At 43.0% G+C, this 23,071-nt stretch overlaps 1 protein-coding gene across 1 annotated transcript in view; it reads left to right on the plus strand.

Moving 5' to 3' along the window:
- C2PH3orf20 (chromosome 2p C3orf20 homolog) overlaps positions 1–23,071 on the plus strand; it is a 746,030-nt gene that overhangs the window by 543,925 nt on the left and 179,034 nt on the right. The window contains exon 11 of the mRNA XM_069643014.1: positions 848–968. Within this exon, the coding sequence (XP_069499115.1) occupies positions 848–968 (121 nt within the window). The remainder of the gene's footprint in view (positions 1–847; positions 969–23,071) is intronic.

Below are 23,071 nucleotides of genomic sequence, written 5' to 3' on the forward strand. Positions count from 1 at the left end.
ACTATTGTAAAATGTAATTGGATTGTTAATAGTGTTTTATTGGCCTTCCATCTGCCTTCTTTAAAAAAAATGTACAGGTGCAGAACCCAAAAGCCAATGCATTTCGGACTAGAACAGTCCATCCTCAGGGCTATATCAGCTAATGAATACACTTTACATCACCACAAACCTTTTGCTAGTAACTGGAGTACTTGGTAAAGTAGCCTGCCACATCCATGGAAGAACAATTCCCCTTGATGATACCATGTAGTAGCCAGCTTCTGTTCTAGCTTCTAGCTTCTGTTCTAGTCTGAAATGCACCGGTGAATTTTTAAAAGAAGGGAGATGGAATGCCAATAAAAGACTATTAACAAAGCAATTACGTTTTAAAATGTTTCTTATGTATTTAGGGAGATGTATTAATAAGCACATGTTTTAATTGAATCAAGAATTCAGTAGCGATTGCTACACAGGGAGTCACCAATTCTGATGAAGTAGAATTCACCATTCTGCGCGGATAGTAAATGTTCCCTTTACCCATTCTGCTTTTACCCACTAAGCTTTATGTAAGTGCCAGCCTGTGTATGCACTTTTAATTAAATAACGCCTTGGATGCACCTTATAATGATTTATTTGGGCTCAGAGACCAACTGCATTGATAGAGTAGTCTGTGCTGTGATGGTGATTGATTCTTGGACAGAATCTAAGTAGCTGGAGCTTGCAATGCAAGTTCTCAAGCACGGTGTGGATCAAACGAAGAGTGCGGGAGACTATGTAATGAATGAGATAGTTAGGTGAGGGCATAGCTCTGATGGGTTCTCAGCAGGTCTCAGTGGAAACAGTCAAATTCTTCTTTTGTTTCTTATAGATGTTCTCCATGAAACCTATGGAAAAGGGAGGCCATGACGACCGCTCAGCAGCATCTGGCATCAAGAGAGTTTTCCAGCAGACGGTGTCACAGTATGTCAGGACACTGATGATTTTTGCAGGTAGGGGCTACACTATGTGACTACTCCCTGGTCACGCCCTGCGTTTCAGCTTTGGAAGGCCAGTGGATGAGAAAATCATTGCCCATGGCCCAAACATTCAGTACAAGAATCCTCTTTTGAATTTTTTCTTTGCATTTTATTGTATTTATTTTGTGTGATATGGCTTAACATAAAACCTTCCACACAGCACGTTAAATAATAATATGAAACACATTTAAAAATTTGAGAGTAATGGAAATAGTATAAATGACCATATCATTGATCTGGCTATACCGATACTATCGTACTTTGGATATTCTCCATTCTGCAGCCTACTCCATCCATGATCTAGTGGGGTCTGAAATCAAATTCTGTAATTTGAGTTCAATAAGTTTATTTTGGACTAACAGCGATACAACGAGGGCATACAATATTACAATCACAAAAATATACAATTCATTATTAAATGATTACAGACAGACATATAGAAACTATATGAATAAAAAAAGTTACTTGTGCTGCACATTTCTGAGTCTCATGGCAACTGCTTTTTGAATCAAATGTAAAAGAGAACATGTACAAATTGAATAATGAGCCTAAAGTAAAACTAACAGTGCAGGGTGACATTGCCTGAATGGAAGAATCCGAAAAATTGGGATAAGAAATATCTTACCCACCAAAAATCGTAAATTGGGCTGGAAAACAGGAAATGCATGTTTCTTCTTAATTCAGAAAAATACAAAAAGGGCAAAACCTGGAGACACCCTAAAAAGCTGACTGGTGACATCTAAAAGAATTCAGACCCAACAGTAAAATCTTAGTCTCGTTATCAGTATACAATCTTTGCTATGCGGTGACCAATTGCAATGAAGCTTGAGCACCAGGACTACATGAAATAGCTTCATGACATTTGTTTAAGTCAGGTTTTCATCAAGTTTAAACATTTTCTGGTTGTGGTGTAGTCTAACAACAACCAGGCTCTTTGGGCTGCAATACTCAACTTATTCACTGACACTACAGCAGACAATTGGGTAAAAGTGAAGATAAATGTTCCCCAAAATCCTCATTATATTCTTAATTCAATGAATAGAAAATATATGGTCACTATACCGAATATCATTAATTATAGACTGCAATAGTAGGCCCTTTGAATTAGCAAGCATTTTCACAAGGAAATGGGATACAAGGTATTGGTCCTCTACAAAAGGTAAACCTACATTTCTGTAGCATGAGATGTTTGGGGGTGACAAGGGTAATCCCAAAAACATTCGTAGAAGGGCTTCTGAAGTGCTGTTTCACTGTCCCGTGCTGTCCAGACTCCAGAGACCTGCAAAGAAAAACAAGCTGGTATATACTTTTAATTTTGGAAGCATTATAGTGAAAAATTCTTTAGCTCTGCCCACTTTACCCAGAAGCCCCATTTAAACACAGCGAGTGGACATTTGCATGCACACATTCGTGGAAGTGCTTCTGAAGTGCTGTTTCACTGTCCCGTACTGTCCAGACTCCAGAGCCCTGCAAAGCACTGCCCACATTACGCAGAAGCCCCATTTAAGCACAGCGCACACATTTGCTCACTGCTCACGCACATCAATGGAAGTGCTTCTGAAGTGCTGTTTTGCTGCCCCGTTCTGCCCAGACTCCAGAAAACCGCAAAGAAAACCGAGCTGGTATGATTGAGATACTGTCATCCCTCCACATTCCAACGCTCACAGACTATCACATTTGAAGTTGTTCTTCATTTTCTAACTGAACATTATTTTCTTTTAATCCATATATATATACTGTTATTTTTGGAAGTAATATAGTGGGAAATGCTTCAACCCTAGCAGTTGAAACCACTTAGGCAAGCAGTAGTTTCTTTACTCGTTTAAAAAATTGGGATTGTATCCAATTTATTCAAGTTAACTCTCTCTATAATGCCTACTGGGGATCTTAATGATAAGAGTCCCAATTCTAACCTAATGATGGCAATAGGCCATAGGTATACGTGTATACCTATGGTCAAAGGTATACATGTAGGGAGACATAAGATCTTCTTCCAGAATGTACCTTCTACTACTTGTAGCTATTTTAGATCAATTGACAGGAGTGATTCAAGACCATAGATTACCATCGAGACAAATACCTGTAGGTACAGCTGACGAGCCCCCCAGATAGTGTATCCACCATGGTTGATAGTGAATCGGTGTACCAATGCTGTAATTTGAGCATCCCATGCTATACAAGCATGTTTACAGGTAATATAGTCTCCCTTGACATCTTTCTCAATGCCTAGATACTTATATTGGGGCGTATAATAAATCTCCAGATCTCGAACCATTAATCTAAGGTGAGTGATCTTCCTGCCCGTGATCACCATCCATTGAGTTTTCTCACGGTTTATTGTTAATCCGTTGTCTTCCGCATAAGCCCATAATGCTTCAGTGGATCTATGGCGCCCACTGAATTTGTGATTCAGGATGACTAAATTTTCAGCATAAGCTAGTACTGGACAATCTTCTGTCTGTACCAATTATAGGGGGGACAATTGTGAACTGTTGAGATAGCCACAGGGAGATCATCAACAAAGAGATTGTAAAGTAATGGGTCCGCACAACCCTGTTTGACTCCTCTGTTCTGTATTATCTGGTTAGTCATAGTCCCCTAGGAATCATGTTTAAGGGACACAGTGATATTTTGGTGGAGCAACCTCAAATAATTGTAACGCTCACCTGGTATCCACGGGGACGTCACTCAGCCTGTTCTGACCTCTTACGACCTCAAACCCTTCCCTGGAGGCTATTCGACTGGAGACTGGGCCTGAAACACAGGATTAGTAGAGTTTAACTCCCTATTGTCTCTGTGTGCTTGAACCCCTTCTTCCCCGGGGTCCAACCATTCCCTTTGATCCATAGCTCACCTTGTTTTCTTGGATAGTGTGCTCTCCATCCTGCTTTCAGCGCAGGGGCACATTGATTGATGCGGACTCGTTGCTGCCTAGTTACTTCACTGACAAGAGTCCGACAGGTAAGTATAATGAGTCTTTTGAACAGTTCTCTAACTTTGTTCCTTTCCTTCCTTAGATGATGGCCGGCGTCCGGGGATGGCGGCGTGCTGCTGAGATGAGTAGCGCTGAAGGTGAGTGAGAGCGTGATGCGCGTTGCACCCCTTTTGTATTTGCATTGAACTGAGTTATTTTTCTTTGTCTTTTAGGTGCCGCAATGTTTTCAGCGTGGATGCCTTTATGAAGAACAAATGCGGTGGGTAAGCACGGTATGCAGCGCCTCTAGATGTTTCCACGCTAACCTGGAGTGTCTTTTCCCCCTTGCAGATGGATGAGAAGTTCCGGAGACAGAGTTGCCACAGAGTGGCTGGGATTGAGGTAAGCGTTTGAAGCTCGTACAGTATTTAAAAATGAGAAAAGGTTTGCAGAATGCTTACTAATGCCTTTTTTCTGTTCTTTTCCCTTTTCCTTAGGAAGCGGCATGCCGGGATGGGAATGACACCGCCGAAGATGCCCAGAACAGAAGGAGCGATGAATGATGGGCAGAAGCGCTGCAAGGTAAGGCTGCTCCTAACAGTGTTCTTGTTCTTGCAGGAGCTGAGTGCAGAAGAAAGATGCAGGCCTACTGGAGACCAATCCGAACATGTTGAGTGTCACACTGCAGGTGCAGAAAACACAAAGCATGTTTCTCAACCTGGGCGTGGCTTAAATAGTCTCTGGGTATCCCAGGTGTCTCTGGGCTGAACCACACCCAAAAGACTAGACCCCACATGCAGTTCTGGGAACCGAAATATGTGGAGGCATCCATCTTGTCCCCATCAATGCACTACAAGTCCAATCCCCAATGTTACACCTATGGGAGTGAGTCTGGTGCCACAACCGCCACGTCTGACTCCAAGTGGGACTTTGGAGGGATGGAGAGGCCCATGAGGGCCATGTAGGTGACTGTGGCCTGGCTCCAGCCTGACATCTTGGAGGGCTGGGGACATGAGGGGCAGGAATCATGACAATTATGCAGCAATCCCTCTGGGCAACCTAATGACTTTAACTTTAGCCACAGTTTTTCTCTGCGCACCAGATCGAATGCTGCTTTTAAATCCACACAAAGGGCATACAATGAAGGGTTACCCTTTTTCCTAGCGCTCGTGCGAAGAGTGTCCATGATAACAAGGTTGTGCGTTGTTGAATAGCCTTGTCTGAATCCACTTTGGAATCGATTAAGCAGCCCTGACTTGTCAACCCATTCTTGTAACTCATGCCATAGAAGAGCTTCAAAGAGTTTACCTGTGCAATCTAGCATGGATAGGAGCCTATAATTTCCCCATCAATGCACTACAAGTCCAATCCCCAATGTTATCCTATGGGAGTGAGTCTGGTGCCACACGCGCCAAGTCTGACTCCAAGTGGGTCTTTGGAGGGATGGAGAGGCCCATGAGGGCCATGTAGGTGATTGTGGCCTGGCTCCAGCCTGACATCTTGGAGGGCTGGGGACATGAGGGGCAGGAATCATGACAATAATGCAGCAATCCCTCAGGGCAACCTAATGACTCTAACTTTTGCCACAGTTTTTCTCTGCGCATCAGATCGAATGCTGCTTTGAAATCCACATAAAGGGCATACAATGGAGGGTTACCCTTTTTCCCAGTGCTCGTGCAGAGTGTCCATGATAACAAGGTTGTGCGTTGTTGAATAGCCTTGTCTGAATCCACTTTGGAATCGATTAAGCAGCCCTGACTTGTCAACCCATTCTTGTAACTCATGCCATAGAAGAGCTGCAAAGAGTTTACCTGTGCAATCTAGCATAGATAGGAGCCTATAATTTCCCGGTTCCATCTTATTACCCTTCTTGTGTACCGGGATTAGTATGGCAGTCTACCAAGATACAGGTATGTGTTCTTCTACTAGTATCTTTTTTTCTAATAGGATTTTAAGTAGGCCTGCACAAAATTCCGGCTTATTCTTCAGCACAATATTGGCCAGACCATTAAGTCCTGGCGCTCTGAAGGATTTTAAGTTTTTAATCTTGGAAAGTAGCAGGTCAATAGTTACTCTGAAGGGAGAACATGGCGGAGCAGGATTTGCTACAGCCGTACCTTGTTCACAGGTGGGAATATAGTGACTTTCCAAGAAACTCTCCCATTGATGGGCACCAATAGGGTTAACCATGGGAGTTATTCTATTACCCCTGGCTTCCCCCAGTAATGCACAAATACTTCGGGTGTTTTTAGAGCACAACACTTGAACCGTTTCCTGCCATTGAGTTGTCTTCTTCGTGTGTCTCTTTAGTTTAATCCAAGATCTGAATTTATTCTTAAACGCCCTAACAGTAGAATGATAGGATGCTAAAGTAATACAGGTTTTTTAAGCCTTACGGATTTCGGATATAAGTTGCCTTTTCACATCTCTTATTCTTCTGTCATAGGGTTTACTTTTAGCAGTATCTATGGCTATCATCCCTTCAGTAGAGCTAGCGTGGGCGCTCTCAAAAGCAGAAATCCACTTCACAATATCATTCACCCACATTTCCTTAAATAGTCTATAGTTGGAAGTAGACTCTGTAGACGCTGCATGTGCTGCTTTATCTATGTTTCTTCCCAACCAGCCCAATGCGGATCGAAGAGTGGTTTACCCTCAAATTGCCCATAGGCTTAACATTTTAGTGGGCATCATTGAATGCATATGTTAGTATTAATGAATCATGGTTGCTCTACTCATTTGAGCTTACCTCCATGTCCTTAACCCGGGACCCTGTTTCACGACTAACAAACATATAATTGAGCGTACTTTGAGCGCTGCCACTTTTCCAGGTATTTTTGCCAGGATAGTCGCTAAGAGTCCTTCTGCTTACCATTTGGAGGTCCCAGCTACCAAAAATATTTAGCCAATACAATCCCTCGGGGTCCTCCACAGAGTGAATCATTTCACTCCTAGCTGTAACGTGAGGGTTAATGGAGGTTCCCTTGTCCCCTCTCATGTGACAGTTAAAGTCAGCTGTGACGATAATAGCTTTATTCCCAGGGACCAACGTCCATGGAATAAGGCTGTTGTGTAAGGCCTCCTGAATACACTCTCTCAGATTGGCTACCACTGGATTATATAGGCTAAGTAACAGGATTCTTTCCATGGTGTCTCCATGGTAACTTTCCATCTCAACTGCAATAAGATTGTCATCCAGGTATGTATTTTTATGACTTGATTTTACAGTGTGTGATACTCCAATAATAATCCCCCATAAGGTCTTCTTCGAAGTCCCTTTTTTGATAGGGACTGATACATCGAATAACCATTCAGTACAATACATGAGGTTAACCAAGTTTCAGATTTCAGTTTTACAGATACATGTATGTATGATTAATGATGTTGGAAAGTGAGCCTGATGGGGACAACAAGTGGCTAAAAGCTCTACAGTTCCAGGAGATAATCGAACAATTTCACTGTTTTTGCACAACCACCGGAAGAGATTATGCAAGCCATTTTAACATATTCTGAACATCTACCATCTGAACCTCTTTCCCGATCAGTAGTAGGGGCACACTAAGCGTGTTCTTGTGCTCCGTTGTGTCCTTCTTAGGCCATTTAAGGTCTTCTTTCTCAGGATCAGCATCAATTTCTACATCAGACTCCAACAGACTCTCCCTGTAGCTGCGTAACATTTGCGCTGTCGCTAGAAACTTACAATGGATTGCTTATACATTTGAATGTTGTCTATTTAGAGGCTCAACAAACTCAAAGTCCTCTGATCTCAGGACTCGCAACTGTGGTACTGAATGTAATCTGACCAAAATTTGTGTTCTTGTGAGGCAGTCACGGTCACCAATTTGATATAAATTCTTAATAACACAAATTCTGTTGCCAGCCTGTCCAGCAAGATGAGCTTTATCCGTTGAAGTAGACTTTGGTGTTTTCCTTGTTTAAGGGGCCATTTTATAAGCAATTATTTAGGGTAGCGGAGATCTTATTCATTTCCTCGCAGGGTTAAGGCACTGGTTCTGGCAGTTCCTCCTCTTCACCGGAAGACTCATTATCTTTGTCAGGGATAAGTAAACTAGTCAACCAACCCACTCCATTTGAATAAAGTTTTTTTGCTATTGCTGCTTTCTTTTTAGCTTTTTTGTGCATTTTTACAGCAGAGCAGTTTCAGCGAGTGGAGACGGAACAGTACATGCCCATTTGCTCATAGCTGCCCTTCTCGCCAATCGCTGTTGTTTTCGTGAGAAGAATGTTGTTGATTTATATACATGGTATTCAGCTCAGGCTCCGTGTTCACAGCAGCCTCTGCTAGATTCCGTACAGCTTCAGATAGGTTACACTCACCCTCATCTTTAGTGTTTTCACTAGTGGTACTCATTGGAGCAATATTCAATGTGGTCTCCAGAATACAACTGCACATTTTTAACAATAATTTCAATGGAAATTGTAACAAAGCCATTGTAGATTGCAATTCCACCGTAGCAGAAGGACATGGAAACAAAGCTTCATTTGCCTCTGTTTCTATTCCGGTCGCTAACACTTCTATATTTATAGCTAAATTATGAGAGGCTGAGGGTATATATGATGGTGCTGAGAAGAGAGGACGTTCTTCGCCATGTAGTCCTTGGGAATTGTTCTCCAAAGGTTGCACTGGAGCTGGAGTCATCGATCTTTGCATGTACAGACATAACTCTAAAAGAGAATTATTATCAATATCCCCATAGTTAGTCACATCTTGGCGGTTACTGTCATTATGTCCAATTGGTTCAGTTTCTTCCAGTACGGTCGAGTTCTTCTTCGTGGGGAAAAAGGTTGTTATTGCACCTTTGCTAACTGGCACTTGCTTTTTCGTTCTACTATTGCCCATGGCACTGTCGGCCATTCTCGTACAGACTTTGCCATTCTGTTTTCATACATTATAGTTATATTGTGGACCCTTCTTGTAGAATGGCATCTTCATGTTGTAATGAAGGCCATCCGGGAAGGACTAAAATTTCCACTCAAGCGGTCCATTTCCAGAAATGGCCCAACAGGAAAAAAAGAACAAAGAGTCGTGGATCTGGCAGACCAGGAAACTAATCTGTGTTGTGTAAGTAACAAGAAGCAAACAATTTCTTCTTACTCGATGCAACCACGATCAAAGGAAAAAATCCCACAGTCTCCCAGTTACACTCTTTAGATTAATTTCCCTGTGGCATTTGTAAGCAAAAGGCGGCCGGCAACTTGCAGAAACTTACAGCAGCTTATGGTGGGAGTTAAGACTTATTGGGTGGTAGTTGGAGATTACCACTACTACTCTCCTATAAAACCAAAATACACCTATAGATATAGCACAGTTCCAGTCCTGGTCCTCATTTACCAGTAGCGGTTCCAAAGCTGCTTCACCTACCGGATTACCTCCTGGATCAAAGGTCCGAGCCCTACAGTCTCCGAAGGTTACTGCCGCACCAAGCACCAAGCACCAACCTAGGCAGTAACTTCATGTGGTCCACTACAGAGTCCTTTGAAGTCTGATCGGAGTCATCAGGATCATGTGAAATAGAGTGTGAAGTTATCGAGGCTGCTCTGTCCCCATGATCAAAGGGCAAAGCCCCACAGTCTCCTGGATGTACACAGCCTTAACAGAGTGCAGGACCGAATAGCTTATTGCAGGGGTCCCATACGGTTACCTCATCCACTAATTGCAAGAGTCATTTGCAAAACCTACTGCACCACAGCGACACGCAGTTAGATGTGAGAGCTGTGACAACAAGCTGGGGACAAAAGAGAGCAAAAGGAGGTAAAAGGAGTCAGCTTCCCGCAGGGACCGCCCTTCCTCAGGATCCACAAAAAAAAATCTCTTCTTACTTAAGAGTATTACGGGCACGCTCATAGAGTCTTCGTGGTTATCTGCATATCCTTCTGTCACTGCTGCTCTAGAGCTCTAAAGCCTGTAAATGATCTGCTATCACTGAAGTGATGGCTGGAGTGAGGACGTGGTCGTATTCCCTCCTCTAGCCTCTAGCCACGGCACAGCTACGGTGCAGCACAGTACAGCACTGCCACAGTCGGTCTTGGCTCACCCCGTGCACACCTTACTCACCCCCACCAGGCCACTGGAGGCTCATGACAGCACAGGCTGGTAGTGGTTTGTAATGATTTGTCACGCCAACTCCAACTCCAAAATGGGCAAAACGGCCAAAACCATTAGAATAAGGTCTCACCGATGTGATTCACAGGATGTGTCAAGCCTCACTGCACAAGAGCAGAGAACACTGAACTCGTATTCCGTACAGCCGCTTCTGACACGAAAGGCGGTCTGGCTGATTATTGTCAGCATAAATATTTAGATTGGTTTTCACAGAAAGATACACAAGCCACAATAGAATCATCATACAAGCTAAACAACCATTTGCATCATATCTTATCCCCTTAATCCCCCTGCCCGCACCTAACACCCCTCTCAAGAAGAAATAACACAACCAAGGGTATTTGACATCCACTGCAAAACTACTTTTACACCTGTTTTCAAATCAAGCTCAGTTTTGCGGCTCCGCGGATTACCAAATAAGAAAACTATAAACGACTGTTGGGCTGTGCAATGTACTCCCAAACGTACCTACCATTGCGAACACCCATATAATTCATTGTGGGCCTCATTATCTCTGATGTCCATTAATTTATCATGAAATCCTGACAATCGGGTGTTGTCAGAGAGAAAGAGGAGAAAGTAGGAGGAGAGGGGGAAGCGACCAGAGGGGGGCCAGGAGAGTTTGAGGGAGAGGAAGAGGAGAGTGAGGACTGGATATCCTGGGTTTTAGAGGTGAAGTGAGAAGCCAGAGCTGTGCATAGGCCCTGGGAGGGAACAGGAGAGGTAGAGACTGCAGAAGGATTGTCCAGCTCCTTGCAGATTTTAAAGAGTTTGGCCATGTTGTTAGAGGCCACAGAGACACATGCTTGGATATGGACTCTCTTCCTGGACAGGACAGAGAGTCTGTATTGCCTTTGTAGCAGGCAGCAGGCCAGTTTGTCAGAGGCTGCACCTGAATCCCTCCATTTTCTCTCAGCCACCCTGCACTTGCGTCTCAGGTTGGCGAGTTCGGAGTCATACCAAGATGTGACTGGGAAGTAGGCTTCAGATGGATTCTCATGCCATGGGCAAGGATGTCCAGAGCGTTGGAGATAGAAAGATGCAGTTTAGAGAGGACTGTGTCAGAGTGTGAGTCTGCTGCAGGAATAGGAGAAAGTAGAGGCAAAGGCACCCACTGACACACGCTTCATGGCTTGAATTACCCAGAAGGTAGGTGGCAGTGCTGGGGTGGGCTTTGCCTGAGGGACAGAGAGGTTCAGGTGAGAGGAAAGCAGAAAGTGTTCAGTCCAAGAGAGAGGAGTGGTGAGAGGGTTAGAGAGGGGGATGTCTGAGGAGATGCGAACATCCAAGTTGTGTGCTGTAGAGTATGTCGGACTAGAGGGTAGAATGGAAAGAGAGAGAGTGTCGCAGAGGTTCTGGAAGAGCTCATAGGAGGGATTAGACCCATCCAGGTGGACGTTGAGGTCACTGAAGAGGAGAGGTAGAGGCAAGGAGAGAGGAGTAGAGGGCAGCCCACTCTGAGAGAAAGAGGGCAACCTGGCCAGGAGGCCTGTAGATGGTGGCCACAGTCAGAGAGAGGCCAGAGAGTGGGCAAAGGTGGTAGCAGGAGGTTGGATAGTATCCAAAGAGGAGGAGGGAGGGGCCAGAGAGGCAGCCAAGGGAGGAGGTGGCAGTTGAGCCAGAGAGGTGCTAGTAGGAGTAGCAGAAATCCCTGCCCGGTTTCCACGGGCGCACTGCGGATGGCAGGCGAAGTGGTCAGATTGGAGAAGGCATCAATACCGAAGGCCTCGAGTCAATTAACGAACAAATGGCGAGTAGACTAAGGGGAATGGCAAATGAAGGGGATGGGGTTGTGATACTTTTTGAGTAACAGGGAAATATTGAGTGAAGAAGAAAATCGCCTAGACTCCTGGCTCAAGGGAGCTTCAGAAGGAGACATTTCAAACTCCAACGGGAGTAGAGTGAAATGTATAATGCGCAAACAGGTTTGTGTAAGGTAATGTCTCTAACCATGTACAGGGTTTAAGTAAAGGCGAGAGATGAAAAGGTGATCACAGTGTTTATTCATGTTTTTTTCATTTATTATTTAATATATTTTATTTATGCATTTAGTTTATAATCAGTAACGAACAACTTTTGCATATATAACAAAACACACATTTTTAAAAAAGTAGTTTTCTATGCTACTTCAAATCAAGCAAAACATAATAATCTCAAATACCAATATTTTGACATTATTAGTTCATTTTTAGTTTGTACATGCTATGCCTTTTACCGTAACCTATGATTAGTATTATCAATTGATCTATCCAATCACCATATTCCATATATAATAGGCCGCAGCATTGTATACTACTGGTTCCGCCCCTATCAGATCTGACCAAAATTGATCACTACTTTTAAACTCTATAGAAGACCCAATGCCCCCATATACTTTGATATATAGGGGTTTCAGTGCAGTACATGAAGTTAATAAATGTCTACTTGTTTCAACTTCTATGGATCAATGCCTGCACATAACATCTTGGCCCATTTGAGCTACTCTGTTCCACTTATTCATGTATTCTTTAGAGCACAGAATGTTAAATCTTAGTTGCAAAGTAAACCTCCTAAGTGATGGGTTTGACCATTTTGTTAAGTAGCTTTTGGGTTTACCAATCTCAAAACTTTGATGTGAGTACTCTTTGTATCTGGGGAGCTTACTCAAATAGTCAATATCCGATATCATGTCCCTTTCGCGTGCTTTCTTTTTGATGACAAAAACATTATACAGTCGTTCACATATAGCGTTCAAATCAAGACCCAATGTGCTCAGATACGCTTCTTCTTACTTTGATGGTCCCTTTAATTTTTTTTTACATATGTTGGGATAATAACTTTGATTACTTCTTCTAGATTCTATTCTGTGTTGGTAAATAGGCAATTTAATTTTACCTCGCTTATTTTTAAAACTTAATTTAAACATTCTATGTCTTTTTTTGTGCCCATCGTAATATATTTCCCGCTTTTTTTGGGAGGACATTTACACATTTTTCCCACTCTTTCTGCCCCTAGTTTTGGATGGATGTTCAACGTAGCATACCGTGATCACTAACTCCACTATGGATAACACTATGGAGCTCGAGATTTTGTGCGTCCTTCTATCCATAATCACATATTCGATTAAGGATTTGAGTATGCCAGTTGACCATGTATAGATTGGTTCAGTCTCCTTAATTGGCTGCATTCCCATGGGTTCCAAATAAAAAAATTCAAATAATGATTGCCAATTGTATTTTTGCCTCATTTTGGGGCCATTTGGAGCAGAGAACAATCTTCTATTAAAATCCCCCGCCAGGTTGATTCTACCCCAGGGGTGTTCTCCGTCCAACAAGTGATGGCCTCTGTTATTATATCTTGTATTAATTTAGTACAGCAACCCCCCCGTGTGGTCATAGATATTGATAATTAGGATGTTATCGTCTGGCACCGAAGTGGAGTATTGCACACTAGGAGAATCCTTTGTCGTTGTCCAGGGTTCTAGTTTTAGATATGCCATAGCCCCTATAGCCAGTCCCACACTAGCCCTACCTTTGTTTTGTTTTGTGGCCTTCTTGTACAGGATTTGGTACCCATCTATATAGACATTTTTTATGCACCAGGTCTCTTGGAAAAAAATATGTCCACTTCCTTCTTCAGGAGCTGGACCATTGGATGTGTTATGAATGAAATATGACCTCTTGTATTCCAAGAGGCCCACAACAGATTTCCAGTATCTTTCACATGTCAATTGGCCCCACTACATGCATTCATAGGCATCCATAGCGTGGTAGTAATGACCTTGGGCGTTATCCGCAAGTTCTGTTCTTGTAACGCTGTCATTGCATCTCTTTCTGTTGGTAAATTTAAGGTAGTACACCCATTCCTTACATTGTCACCCTGTACCACTTTTGTGCCTTTTGTTATTTGACATGCAATTAGAGTGTTGCCAGCCTGCCAATACATTTCAGAGTGTTTTCAATAAGGCCACCACTAAGGGTGACCAAAATTCGATCAATGCCCAATTTGTCTCACTATTGCTTTCCGTCAGCTCAATTTGCAGAATATCTCTAGGTTGTATATAGTCCAGGTATCTCAGTTGTTTAAAAATTGCCAGAAGAGTTTTTCGATTTAAAAATGGGCTTTTTTATGTGGGTGCATTTTCTTCCAATATCACCCATGTGCCACCATCTTTCAATGCACCGGGATGTATAATTGGCAGTTTGTAGTCATCTTCGATCTGTGCTAGTGCCCCCGGTGAGTTACTATATACAATGTCCTTAGCGATTGGCAAATGTTTCCTTTCCCCATCCAATTCTATTATATTTTGATTTTGGAGCAATATTTTATCCATCTTCTGGTCGCATTTAAGTGTGTCTGTTGATTGTGCCATTTGCTTATTCCTTATTTCCTCTGTACCTGTAGGTCCTTTCTTCGCCTTTAGGTCTAGACCCTCCTTTTTCTGGTGACCAAGAGCTTTACACTCAAACATCTTAAGCTGCTTTTGAGGTGCCAAAGTTTTCAATTTAGGTATTGCATATATCTCCTTTGGCAATTGTTTATTTTTTAGAGCCTTCTTTAATTCCATGGGTGGGGAGATTCGGACCTCCTCGAAATCCTAATCTGGTTTGTCCTTACCAATACGCCCCCTGTCCTCCTGTATCATATCTCTATCCAATTGACCTTGCTTTTGCTGCCCTTTATGTTTTCCAATTATAATGTCCTCTTTTCCTCGTTCCCTTTCTACCTGCTTGGCTTTATCATTTATGATGCAATCCACTTTTTTGTGCAGATCTGTTAGTATATCTAGCAACTTGTTTGAGAACTTTTGTCTGGCCCCCAACTCCTCCTTTATGGTAGCCATTAATACGACTTGAGCATCTAGCTTGCATTCCATAGCCATCGGCAGGTTCTTTGTGACAAGGTCATCAACCATAGATGTAACTCCTACTGTAACCGACTCAGTTACCTACAAGATGTATCAGAAGAGTCAGAATGTGAGGCGAAGACTGTCATATCTGGAGAGTAGGACAGACTAATGCCCTCATTATCTTCCACACTTTCTATGTTTGACAACTTTTTCTCTCCTCCCAGTGATGCTCTCTGTAATTTATTGTCTGCCTCTCGAGCCTCAGATGAGTGTCTGTGCAGGCGCATATCTTGTGCTCCAAAAAAAGCTGTGATATCAGCTTGGGAGGGCTGATCAATTTTTGAATTTATTTAGTACATCATACTTGTTGCCGCTTCGTAGGTTTGGGCGTTTTGTAGGGCAATAGCTTTCCGCAAATGCCCTTTGCGCATCATTGTTATGGATAGACAGCCCGGCGTTTCCTAGAGAGTGGGCAAAAGGAGGAGAAGGGGTCAAACTTCAACGTTCCTTGGGCCTCAGGCCTGGGGGCCTAGAATCTTCGTATTCACAGTTTATAGCCTCTGATATTACCTGCATATACAGGTCAAAGGTAATCTGCCTGCAGTCCCCATGTTTATTCCTTTTCCTTCTTTTTCCACTGGACCAGCACCTACAATGGACTTGTCAGGGAAACTCTGTGATAACTTCGCCCAAGATGTGAGTGTTCACCTACTCTGAAGCGGTGTTGTGAGCAGATTTTTCCTTAAGTCTTTCAAACACTGTCATAATCTTTGCTACTTGGTAAGTAGTAAAGACCCTACAAAACCACTCCCCTCAGTGCACCAGGCAATGGGCTGTGCAATGTTCACTTTAAGTGGCCGCAGGCAACAGAGCACACCATAGTACTCACTGGTGTGTAACAGGGCTCTCGGCTCCTCAATCCCCCGGTCAGCCGGAAACATCAAGGCTGATCTCCTAGCAAATCAGTCACCGGGGACTGCCAAATCACAGCGCTAGTATCCACGCCACTACCGGCACCCGGGACAGCGCACAGCCCACAAATTTCAGGTCGGGAAGAAAAGAAGAAAAAAAGAAGAAGAAAAAAAAACATTGAACCAGGTCTCCTCAATTCGTCTCAGCCACTGCGTTCACAGAGCCCAATATTCAGAGGAAAGGGCCCTAATCAATGTGTCAAGCCGTGTCAAGCCGCACCTCACAGTCCGCGGAAGCACGTAGCAAAGGTCAGAACCAGCAATCCAAGAGGCCGCTTCCGACACGCTTCCTCCTGTGTATTAATGTGTAGAGTCGACTAGTCTGTCTAAATGTGTGTTGAGTAAAAATATTGAAGAGCGATAAAAGTTGTGAAGTAATTGAAGAAAAGTTGAGGAGCTATAGCATAGCAAAGAGGTTGGTACCAATCAAAGGTACAGATAGCTAATTAAGAAATCAGAGGCTTTAGCGGCGATTGAGGGTGTACGCTCATATTTGTTGTTTTAAAGGCTTTCAAAAAGTGATGATTTAAGTAAAAGTATAAAGGTTATTTCTTAAGTCTGGTAAGTATTGACAGTCAATTGAGACTTGTCATCATTAAGACACTCCTCTTATGCACTTATGCAAGACACTGCCAAAGCACATGCCCAACTTAAACAGTATAGTGAGGAATGGGTGAAAGGCACGACAGATACGATGTTGGTGCCGTGGCCACAAAGGGAATCATTGTCAAAAGTGGTATTGTAACACATGACAACATACCTGCATGCTGCGTACAGGGAGAAGAAATTAGAGAAAAGATTAGTGATTTTAGAATTCTGGAAAATGTATCAGGAAGAGAGGGAGGATCCACCCACTGAAGAGTGGATGCTCAGTAAGCATAAAGAGTAAGGTGTTGAGCCCTCAACTCCCCTCACCTTGCTTGAAGTAAAAGGTGCTGATACGGGAGAAATAGGTTGTATCTTTTAAAGGAGTTGAAAGTGGTGACGGGGTATAGTAATCCAATATACAAACCTCCCACTTATAGCAGCGATGATAGTCCAGAGGAGAGTAAAGAAAAGAAGAGATCTGTAAGATCATACAGGACAAGGAAGAAAGGAGTGAGCGGTCAAATCTGTCGACAGAAATAGAAAGGGAGATTAAGACATGGAAAGGAGAGGATGATAAAGCTGACGAGATAGTGTTTGTGCAAAATGAATGGATGGGTATACAGATGTTACTTAAAATAGTTGGGAAAAGCACTGAGGAAGTTAGGCAAAGAGAAGATAAGGATGAACAAGAAAAAAGAGAGAAGGAATGAGAGAAGAGATTAAAAGAAGACAAACAGAAAAGGAAGAACAGGGAACAACGAGAACAAATGTATCAGGAGGAGCAACAGAGTAAAGAAGTACGGGCAGGAGAACAAAGAAGGTATGACAATAGACAGAGAGCAATAGAAGACAGGCATAGGAGAGAAAGGAAGAGAGAAGAGGAGGAAGTTCAGAAATTAAGGGACAAAAAAATACAGAGACGAAGGGAAGAAGAGGAAAGAAGGGTAGGAGTAAGGAGAGAAGAACAAAGGCAAGAGGAAGAAAGAATTAGGAGAGAGGTGAGAAAGTGAAGAGCACTAGATGAAGAAATAGAACGAAGAAGAAGGCAGTGGGGTCTTGATACCAGTCTTATTCCTAAGGAACCAGTAGGACCAAGCCCAGAAATACGATGGGACAGAACAGAATAGCTCTGTCCGATAAAGGAAGTAACGCCAGGGGCATCTAGAGTTGTGTTGGACGAGGAAAGATTTGATGAGTAAAACATAGGAAAGAGGATCGATAAGGCCTAGGAACAGTTGAGACGAAATAGCGAGCATGAAACTCGAGGGAACGATGATCGATCCCTAATGCCTCGATTACAAAGAGAGGAGAAAAGCCTGTTCAGTGATGATTGCTGGTCATTGTTTTTAAGTAAATTGAATCTGGATAAAGGTGAAGGGGATGATAGTCACACTAATTGGTGACAAGACATATCAGACGAGGAAAGAGAATCCAGTCTTGGGATAGAATGAGGGAAAGCGTGTGCCCCTGAAGGAGGCTTGCAATTTGTTAAAGACATAATATGGTCAGATCTGGAACAACCTAAGGATAGGATGCCAGATCCCATAGCATATCCAGAGCATCCTCAAGGACGATCATATAGTGAGAAGGGAGAATTACCGACATATGTTAGCAGGTTAAAATCACTACAATCAAGGAGATGGTCAGGGACGATCGTCCCTGCCATGGATAGACTAACGATGGGAGCTGACTGTGGGTTAGGGTGTACGCAGTTTCCCTTATTGGAAAAAAGGGAAGCAAGACCACTGTATATTTCATGGCCGCAGATGGCCAAGGATAATTAAAGATGTAAGCTCCTGGATTTCATTTCGGGTGCTTGGAAATGGATATACGAATTAGAAAGGAGGAAACACACTGGCCCTAGGGAACATAAAAAGGTCTCCTTGCAACTATTCTTGGGAAAGAGCTGCTGACACATGGAGGAGAGCAGGAAAATCAAGTGTGACAGCACAAAACGCTGCACATGATGGAGCGCCATTTAATAATTGTAGAGCAGATGTGTGGAGGGCTCTCAGGGCACAGTATCCTGACACATCAGATATGGGTGCGATTATGACATGTAAGATGAAGGAAGATGAAGACCCTATTGCTTACATTCAGGACAGGATATTCAAGAGAAAGGGCAACTTGAAACTCGTGAGCTATGCAAAGAAATTGTGGCATTATTTTACCACATTTTATGCCAGGGGTTGCCTGAGCCAGTGTAGAGGCAGATGAAGAAACAAGTGGGAATGGAAGCAAAACCATGGGCTGAGATACAGCTGGCGATTGTGCATCACTGTCGACTATTGCAAGAGAAAAATAAGAACAATGAGAGTATGAAAATCGAGGAAGCCAAGCTAGTTCAGAAGAAACTGTCAACATTTACCATCGAAGGAGCGGTATTGACAAGTGGAGAAGGATTGGAAATACAGGAAGCAGTGGGTAAATCGCAGGTGAATAATCAGCGCCTGATGGATCAAGGTGGATATGGGTTTGTGCCACGCGGCAGAGGTATGGGCTATAGAGGAAGAGGAGGAGGACTCCAAAATAATCAAGGTGGGTTTCAGAATGCACAAAACGAGAATCAGAGTACCCAGGGAATATTTAACCAAGGGGGTCTTGTCAGACGAACACCCCCAGTATGTTGGACTTGTGGGATGACAGGGCATATTGCACGCGTATGTGGGAGCCAAGGGAATGTACAGAATGGCCAATTCTCAAGAGGGCGGGACAGCTTATCCTCCACCATATAGCACACAAACAAGGGGAGGGTTTATGCAAGATCACACCATGTATCAGACACAAGCACCGCGAGTACAGCAGGTACATCAACAAGAGCGAGTGCAAATAAATCCACCACAAGGGCAGTTGCAACAAGCTCCTATGCAGACACAGCAGTATGCAAATACAGGACAAGTGCTGACACCCAGAATAGGAGGTGTCACTGTGGTAGGAGGAAATACTTTCTCAGGGACAGGGATGAGCCTGTACCGACAATAGGATAGCTCTGTGACACCAGACCCCAAGAGGAACCAAGGGTTGATTTGACGATAGGAGGCAAATCCTTTTCTTTTCTAGTAGACACTGGGGCTACTTGTTCGTGCATACGAGAGGGAAAATGTCCAATGTCGAGAATTGTCATGAATGCTCAACGGTTCTCTGGGGCTATGAGTTGAATTCCTTTTACTAATGAATTACCAGTCTCTATTTCAGAGTGTGACATGTCTGTTCCTATGTTATATTCACGACAGACACCGGTTAACATTTTGAAAAGAGATTTAATGACACAAGTTAACATGACAATTTCATTCACTGATCAAGGAATAATGTGCTCCACTCCAGGAATACACTATTTAAATGTGGGCAAATTTATACTGGCATTCACAGGGCAAGTGGCTCTGCGGGGCGTTCCAGTAGATCCAGAGATTTTTCTGTATGGATTGATCATTCTATTGACATGGTGACCTGGTTTAGTGAGAAAGATTGTGAGGATACTTGATGAGTTATTGTTCAGACCACGAATCCCCATGGATGAAGAGGGGGGACAGACGATCCCTATCGAATTAGAAGCAGCCATAGTCCGAAGGGAAATGGCAATGCTCGAAGGAGTAGACAATGAGGGTAGACCATGGAGAACAGTAATAGATCTCGAAGAAGGGTATAGATTGATTGACATCACTGATGATTATATGTTTAGGGTATACCAAACAGACTATGAAGTGTTGTTCTTTATGAGGATCACATACTAGTTAAGAATAGAGAAGAGGGAAGTCCCACAGCGAATGGCGATAATATGGCAGCGTCCAGCATTTTCTGAGGAAGACTTGGAGAAGGTGCCAAGTGTCCTTCCGACTACAGGCCCTTACGACATAGGTTTACTGAAGGGAATGGGGGAAGTTAAAATAGAACTGAAGCCAGGAGTGAGTTTACTTTGAGCAAAACAGTTCCCCATGTCTCGAGAGGCTGATGAGGGTATATTTCAAACTATTTCAGCATTGATGAAACAAGGGATTCTAGTGCCATCAGAATCATTGTGTAATACCACAGTGAATCCGATCAAGGAATTTAAGGGAGGATTGTGGATATTTATACAAGATATGAGACCGATTAACCAGATTGTAGATGCAGAGTTTCCTTTAGTTCCTATTCCGGCCACGCTACTGTGCAGTATCCGGTGGAAGCTCGATATTTCACGGTGATCGATTTGAAACATCTGTTTTTCGCGATTCCGTTGCACAAAAACTCACAAGACTTTGCTTCCTTTCTTTTCTGCCAAACTCGACTGAAACATACTTTGTACTGTGAGTGCCCATCGATCTTTAACAGAGTCCTGCCGATGGATTTAGGCAATATTGATCTTAAGAGTGCAGTGATACAATACGTAGATGACATTTTAATTTGTAGCACCATGGAAGATGAGTGCAGACAAGATTCTATTGAGCTGATGACTATTCTAGCAGACAAGGGATATAAGGTAGGCAAGGAGAAGTTACAATACTGCCAGGAAGAGGTGGTATAAATAGGGCAGTTGATTTTGCATTAAGGAAAGAAGGTGATACTTGAAAGAGCTGATGCGATTATAAAAACTGCGAACCCAAATACAGTGAAACAGATGACACAGTTTTTGAGATTATGCAACTATGTTAGAGCCTGGGTGTTTGATTATAGTTCATACACAAGACCCCTTTTGCAAGCTTTAAATAAAGCACAAGTGGATAAAGTAAAAATAGAATGGACTGAGGAAATGGAGGAAGGGTTTGAGGAGTTGAAAAAAGCAATTTGCACCGCCCCTGTTTTGGGAATGCCCAATTATGCAGAGGAATTTTATCTATTTTCGCACACAAATGGGACAGTCGTGACAGCAGTGCTTGCACAGAGAACTACATTGGGGTACAAGCCTTTAGCATATTACAGTGGGATTTTAGACCCAGTCCTGAGAGAACACTTTCCTTGAAAACTATCATTGGCAGCTGCCACATTCACAATTTAGAAGTCTACAAGTATTGTTATGGGCTGCTCTATGGCTCTCATCATGGAGCATGCCCTGTTTGCCATTTTAGAGAAACCCAAAGGCACATTGTCATCCTAAAGAGCTTCAGCTTATAAAGTAATAAATTTGAATCCAACAATTTAGATTGTGAGATGTAAAATAGTGAATCCTGCTACCTTTATAGCTGAGCCAGTGGAAGAAGGTGAGCATGTGCATGACTGAGCTAATTGTGTTGAATTTTATGATGATTTACCCCGTGTCAAGGAAAATGATTTAGCAGGAGAAGAAATTCTCTTTATTGACGGTTCTTCGAAAATGGATCAGACTAGTGGGGAAAGACATTCAGGCGCAGCAGTAGTGAGAGACAGATTAAATGGAGAATTTGAAGTTGTAGCAAGTTTAAGGCTACCTTCTTACTTTTCAGTGCAAGCAGCAGAATTGGTGGCGCTTATTGTCGCGCTTGAGAAACACGAAGGGCAGGAAGTGACAGTGTACAGTGACTCCGCCTATGTGATGTCAAACGTACACGCAGGACTAGCGCGTTGAAAAAGGAGGAAAAAAAAGAGCTACCTCTGTACAGACGGTACTCTGGTGCAGCACGCATACATATTAGACAGGCTTATTAAGGAACTATTACTCCCAGGGGCCATAGAGATCATTAAATGTGCTGTGCATTCAATGCAAACAGATTTTATCTCTTGCGGGAAGGAAGCTGCAGATGTAGAAGTTAAAAGGGTTGCATATTCTACAGATATTTCGACTTTTGATACTGAGAATATTAAAGAGAGAGTAGTTACAACCATGTTAATGCAAGAAGGGCTTAATAAATTATCGATAACCCAACTAATGAAGATTCAAGGGAGTGCACAACAGGAATTATGGAAACGAAGGGGGTGTTCTTTATCCCCCACAGAAGCCTTATGGCGGCAAGATAGCACTGGAAAGCCGGTGATTGCAGTAGCGTTATTGAAGGTCACGCTTGAACAGCTGAATTACCCTGTGCATGTAACTAGGGAGAGTCTTGCTGCTACAATTGCACAATACCGGTTCATTCCAAGTTTGTTGGAACATGTTGTGCTCTTTATGATAAACTGCATTGTGTGTCAATTGTTTACTGCTGGGCATACATTCAGAACAATTAGAGGGATAATACCTCGACTGAATGGTCCATTTCAGTATTTACATATTGACATGTTGATATGCTGCAGGTGTGTAATGGATATAGGTATCTATTAGTGGTGGTATGTCCCTTTTCTAGGTGGATCAAGGCAGGTACATGTACACACCTTGATGCCACTTGCGCAGTGACGAGTGACGTTGTTAGTGTGCAAAGTCTTCCTGAGATGGGGTGTGTGTGAAGTGCTAAGATCCGACAATGAAAAACAACAAATAATGTCCCCACAGGGTATAAAGTAGTAGTGATGCGGTATACACGTTACCGATGCTCACCTCGTTTTCTCTGACCTCAAAGGACAAGCAATTTTTGCACAGAACTATTCCAAAAGAGGATTATCACAGTCTGGATATATTATTCCTTAATTCCAGATGGTATCCTGGCAGGATTTGCACAAAACTGTTTCAGAGAAGGATCACTCCTGTCTGGGTATGCTACTCTCTAATTCCAGACGGTGTCCTCGTTTTCTCTATCTCTATACATTCACATCTTATTTGCATGTAAT

The sequence above is a fragment of the Ambystoma mexicanum genome, chromosome 2p, assembly GCF_040938575.1.
Source record: "Ambystoma mexicanum isolate Mex_15411 chromosome 2p, UKY_AmexF1_1, whole genome shotgun sequence".
Lineage (NCBI taxonomy): Eukaryota > Metazoa > Chordata > Amphibia > Caudata > Ambystomatidae > Ambystoma > Ambystoma mexicanum.